The sequence below is a fragment of the Chanos chanos genome, chromosome 5 (assembly GCF_902362185.1).
Source record: "Chanos chanos chromosome 5, fChaCha1.1, whole genome shotgun sequence".
In the NCBI taxonomy this organism is placed as follows: domain Eukaryota; kingdom Metazoa; phylum Chordata; class Actinopteri; order Gonorynchiformes; family Chanidae; genus Chanos; species Chanos chanos.
This window is the reverse complement of record NC_044499.1, coordinates 28,580,815-28,586,725: the sequence shown is the minus strand read 5'-3', so window position 1 is coordinate 28,586,725 and position 5,911 is coordinate 28,580,815. Positions and strand designations below refer to the sequence as shown.

The 5,911-nt window shown below is 45.5% G+C and overlaps 1 protein-coding gene across 1 annotated transcript in view; it reads right to left on the bottom strand.

The window, feature by feature from the left end:
• Positions 1–649: 649 nt before the first annotated feature.
• Positions 650–5,911, bottom strand: part of aatkb (apoptosis-associated tyrosine kinase b) — a 48,236-nt gene continuing 42,974 nt past the window's right edge. Inside the window, exons 10-14 of the mRNA XM_030775475.1 lie at positions 5,545–5,694; positions 1,556–5,135; positions 1,267–1,411; positions 976–1,182; positions 650–703 (exon numbers count right to left, since the gene is read on the bottom strand). Coding sequence (XP_030631335.1) covers positions 675–703; positions 976–1,182; positions 1,267–1,411; positions 1,556–5,135; positions 5,545–5,694 — 4,111 coding nt within the window. The 3' untranslated portion in view covers positions 650–674. The remainder of the gene's footprint in view (positions 704–975; positions 1,183–1,266; positions 1,412–1,555; positions 5,136–5,544; positions 5,695–5,911) is intronic.

Here is a 5,911-nt window from a genome sequence, read left to right as displayed (position 1 = left end):
ATCTCCCTTATGTCCCTGGTGAACTGAAACACTCTTCTTTAAACATGACATGATAAATAGTACTGCATTGTCTTCTTTACGAGTCACAGTCAAGACGTTGTTGTCTGACAAATACACAGAATAAAAGTAAACAGTTCCAGCACTTTAGCTTCATAACATTAGAGTACAGGTCCAGTTTCTGTCCTCCAGCCTTTTCAGCTGGTTTATGGTACCCTGCTATTCTGACCTGTTGGTGTCAGATTTGTCCTCTCAAGTTACTCAGAGTCCCACTGAAAGCCTCTTTGAACAAGTTCAAATCAGTTAAAAAGACAATCAAACAACTGCAGTGTTCATCCTCACAGTATACTTTGTTCCTCAAAAAACAGTCAAAGTCTTTCAATGTAAACAACAAAAACTCTTTAACCCTCCAAATATAATATCCATAGATTCATTCATTCATTCATCTGTCTATTCAACTCTCATTTAGTTCATCAAGGCCTTTAATGCATTTGTGACTTTTTGTGTTCAATGCCATGAGGATTTTCTGAGGCACTGTCTTTTAGTTGGGATGCTGTTGATATTCAGGAACTAAAAGGTGAAGTACTTCAAGAAAGAAACTCTAAAAAAAAGGTCAGTTACTGTGGCAAGGGGAATCCAAGAACAGGGATCCTTGGGTGCTAATACTGTGGTGACACTCACTCTTTCTCTCCATCCTCACTGCTCCCTTCAGAAGAAAACAAAGACAACAACAGTGAAGACTTTGCATTTGTAAAAGGTCTAATACAGGCTAATAATGACTGACCGCATAACACATTTTTCAAATCAGAGGCAACAGGGCTTTATACATCCAAAAATGGCTAAACCTGTTTATATCTTCAAAAACATCAACATGAATCAACTCATATACAAATTGTGTACACCTAGTTTGTCGGCTGGCATGTACATGTAGAAAAAGGGAGATGTGTAATGTTTAACTGTAAACCAGGTGGAACTTACCTCCTGCAGAGTCCATGTCTGAGTCAGATACGTGCGTGATGGAGAAACGAGACACACTGGACGGGGAGACTGTGAAACGGGAATACTGGGCCACAGCCGTAGTGTCTGATGAGACGGATGTTTTGGCTGTTGCATCCGGGGTGGATGCTGTCACAGAGGGGGGAGTTGGCAACAAGGGGAAATCGTCCTCCCACTCAAACCCTGCACCTGCAAACAGAGAGTGACCATGGATGAATACCTATTACCTAAAAGAGATGACAAATCAAAAACAGTTAAAAGCCTGATTCTTACTTTCTTCAGAAATGTTTCCATCTGAGGAGTCATCAGACATATTAATCTTTTCCTGGGGGTGTGGCTCTGTGCCCTTTGTTCCCTGTTTGTTGGACTCCGCCCCTAAGGGGAAGCCTTGTTCAGCAAGCTCTCTGGTGGGGCTCTCCTGGAAGGTTTGAATTTGGGGTGTTATGGTTAAAAAAAAATCAAACAACGCTACTTGTACAAATCAATAATATATTTTAGCAAGCTTAAGTAGTAAAAATAACTGTTAATTCTAATCAGGTTTAAAAGTTCCCTCTAAACTTACTTGATCAAATAGGTAGACGGTAACATCATCAAAGAAGGACACCACCTTTTTCTTGGACTCCAGTTCATCACAGAGGGAGTCTGTGATAAGGGTAGGCATTTTGAGTAGGCTCCTGAGTTTGTGGGCATCGCTGCAGTCACTCACAATAATGGGCACTGTTAAGATTTCCTCATCACTCTCATCACTTTGTTCCTGAACACTATAGGTACGCAACTCCTCATCTGATTCATCACTGTCCTCTGAATCTCCATCCTCCTCATCTGCATCTCCCCCATCAGGGGAAACCCTTCCCTCAGGAGGTGGAAGAGGGGGAGGAGAGGATGAACGAGAGAGCATTGGGTTTGCTCGGGGTTCTCCAAAGTCTTTTTCCTGGGTTTCTAGCTTTCCTGTATCTGATGATTTATCATCTTTTGTTCCCCCAACTTCCCTTCCTTTCTCGTCCACTTCCTCTTTTTGCTCGAGATGTCCTGTTGTCTCAGAGCTCTCTCCCTCTGTCTCGATATTCTGACTGCCATCAGCCTCTTGGATGGAGACGCCAGGGATGATCTCCACCACTCTGTCCTGACTGAAGCTCACAGATGCTGTGGGACTGCACAAGGACCTGTCTGTTGGCTCTTGCTCCTTGGTCCCAGATGTCACATCCTTACTGGACATGGTATTCATCTCAGGCTGAAGGCATTCAGACAATTCTATCTTCATAGAGTGATCAGAGTCTGCTTCAAGGCCTTCATCCTGTGATTCCTCCTTTGTCATTTGGCATTTGTCTATCACAGAGGAGGTAGCAGAAGGTGTGGCGACTAAAATAGGTATAGGGAAAACTCTCTCTGCAGCTCCTTCTGGGTCGTCAAGGTCTTCGATCTTCTGATGAACATTCTTGTCTTCTTTTGGAACAAGTGAAAGCTCTCTCACCTGCTCCTCACCTTGTCTCTGCACCTGTGGGAAAAGAATGACCTCTTTATCTATAATGTTCCTTTCTCCTTTCTTTTCCTCCTCTAGTTCAGTGAAATTTTTCTCACTCTCTTCTTTTCCTTCTCTCTCTTTCACCTCCTCTAGGGGGAGTCTCTCATTTTCTGTGTCATAGTCAGAAAAATAGGCAGAATCTCTGTACGGGCTACCCTCACTCAGCGGGGCAATCACTCCATCCCTGCTCTGGGAAGTTGTGAGTGAGACTACAGCATCCACATCTGCCTGCTCCTGCTCGGGCTCTGTCATTACTGTGCTTCCCTTCGGCTCACCTATGTCTGAACTGGTTCCAGAAGTATTCTTCCCCAGTGGCTGAATGAAGACTTTGGCATCTTGTGGCTCATGAGGCTCCTTCAGGACAAACTCAGGAGACTCGTTGTTCTCTGTGTCATAACCACTGTCCATAGCTTTGGGAGAGCTGGAAGGGTGAAAGGAGGCACTGGAGGTTTCACTGGAGCCTGCAGTGGAGGGTAGGTCGATAGAGTCCACAGAGTCTGGTGTGCCCACTTGCTTCTGGAGGGACTTGAAAGTTGGTGTGGGAAAGTTGGTGGTCTCTGTTTCACCCCTGTTAAAGTCACCGAAAATTCCTGAAGTAATGTCAGTGATGTCATCATCACTACAGTCATCTATGTCCACCAGGCTTATGCTTGAACGGCTCCGATCCAGCCCACTATCCAGAGTTTTGCTTACCTCGGGCTCAGTTGGTAAGGGGGGCAATGTAGGACAGGGTTTCTCTAACAGACAGATGATGGCGTTTGCCTCAGTTTTGGCATCTATTTGAACTGTATCTTCTTGTGTCTCATCTTCGTTTTTAGAGACCACATCTCCCACTGTATTGACAGCAATGTCGACATATTGCTTTGATTTGTCATCTTTGCTCAAGTTGCTATTTGACAGTTCAGATTTGGAGGCAATATGACCAACAGGTAAAGGAGCCTGGCTACCCTGCTGGTCTCTGTTGGGAAACCCAATGTTTTTTTCAGTGACATAGTCTTTCATAAAGTGATTTTTCACCACAGATCCTGTAAGAGGATCCACAAATTGAGCACCATCCAAAGCCTTGTAGCACTGAAAAGACAACTCATCTTGCCTAGCCTCACCACAGAGATGTATATATGAATTGCACTGGGCCACAGGGGGCAGGGTAGCGTGCTTCCCATGTACAATGCAAGTGTTGTTTTTGGATGTGGCCTTGAGATAGTCGAATGCTTTTGTTGAGTGGTATCTACGGCTTGGATTCTCAGGCCAGGAGTCCTCGACATCAGTCATTGGCATAGTGTAGTGAAAGTCTACATAGGCGTCCTGCCGACAAGACCTCTGTCTCCGGCACAAGCTTAGGCTGTTATTATTTGCTGAATGGTTTCTAGGCCACGTCCTTCCTTGCCTTTCAGCAAACAGGTCCTCTTCTTCAGAGTCACTTTCTTCTCTTCCAATGAAGAGGGCTGCTTCTGGTTCCATATTGATGCAGACAGAGTGACTACCTGGCATAGTCTTTCTCAAGGAGCCCATCATATCATAGTAGCCACCCGCCACATCCTTGCCTATGATTGAGCCTTGGTTACTCTCGAGGTAAGGGTCACCATAAACCTGTGGGGGGCTGCTAAGAGACGGTGAGATCCCCAGAGGGTTCTCTAGTTCTCCCAGTGCCTGTCTCAGGCTGCGGGAACCCCAGCTTTCCTGTGGAGGTTCAGGTTGATCTCCCATAATGTAGTGTTCCACCCCAGAGGGAGGTGAGTGTTCGTAGTAATAACCTCCGTCCCTGTCTTTGTATGAGACGTAGTGGCCTGACTCCCAGGGCCTGAGGGGACTGGCATCTGATACCTGACCGAGAAGTGGCTCCATGGTGAGAGACATGGCAGGGCTTGTGTCTGAATCATAGATACTGCTTTTATGGACATTTGCTGACCAATAGGAGTCTATAGGCTTCCCGTCAGAGGGGCAATCCATACACTCTCCAGAGTCTCCGCTACCTGTGAGGAAGCTGCCATTGCTACCCTCAAAGTCTGGGCTGTAGGTACACATGGTGTAGTCCAAATCGATGTTACAGTCAATAGGCTCCTCGATACGAATGTAGTACTCACTACTTACGGAGGGGCTGTGGGCACTTAACACGGGAACCACACCTGGGGCATGGAGCTGCTTGTGGTCGTAGTAGGATGGAGAAACTCCCAAGGTAAGGCCTTCCACACCACAGCCACCCATTACACTTCCTGGGGGGTAGTAAATCTCCTGACAGTGGGGGTTGCCTTGGCCCAAAGTACCACTTGTGGAGGATGAGTGATAGGGCTGTTCAGCTCTTGCCTGCTCCCACTTGTACTCAAAGTTGAGGCCATGGCTAGTTTCTGTAACTGTTAGAATGTCATCTCCAGATTCGGAGTGGTAGCCATCACCCATCGAGAACTGCTCCAGTAAGGGGAAAGAGGAAGATGATGACTGAGGCACCTCTAATGCCAAAGATCCATGGCGTGTGTTGGGCCTCATGGAGTTCCAGCGTCTCTCAAAGTCCTCCTCTGCCTCGCTGACTCCTTTGGCACAGAGGTAGCTCAAAAGCAGGTGCACCTCCTCTGCATTGGGCCTCTGGTCTGGCTGAAGCCAGCAGAACTGCATCACCTCATACCTGGTAATACACACACACACACACAGACACACCATTTAAGAGACATATAATTGTGACAAATTAGGTAAACAAATGGGTTTGTGGGAGCAAACATCAATTCTTAACAGACTGTAGGAAATGAAAGCCAGCGGCATTTACAGAAACAGTCTCATCTTACAAAAAAAAATAGATAGATAGATAGATAGATAGATAGATAGATAGATAGATAGATAGATAGATAGATAGATAGATAGATAGATAGATAGATAGATGGAATTACATTACCCCTCAGAGTAAATGGGATTAAATACAATTTGTTTTTCTTGTTAAACCATATAACCCATTTCCATGTGTGGGCATGCTTCTCTGAGCAGTGAGGTGTCTGAGAAAGGGGTGAGGGGAAATTAGAAAGGAAATAAGAGAGGCTCACCAGCGGTCAGCAAGGGGTACTTTGAGCAGTGGCCTCTGAAGTTTCAGTTGCTGGTCCTTCACAGCGTAGGTGAGAACCTGGCGATCGGAGTAGTGACGGTAAGGCTGGCTCCCTAACTCAAATAGCTCCCAAATTGTTACTCCAAGTGTCCTGTGACAGAACCAAGCATAAGCATCATCATCATCATAAAATTACTCTCCATATATTTGGCCCTAAGAAACTGTTAAAGGGCTTGTTTTGGACCATAGATGATACTTGGTTTCTTAAAGATCAAACAGTAATGACATGCACCACTAAAGAGTGATCTTGTTCATATTTTGAAACTGCATCTTAAACTCTGATTGTGAAAGTGCAGACTGCATGTACT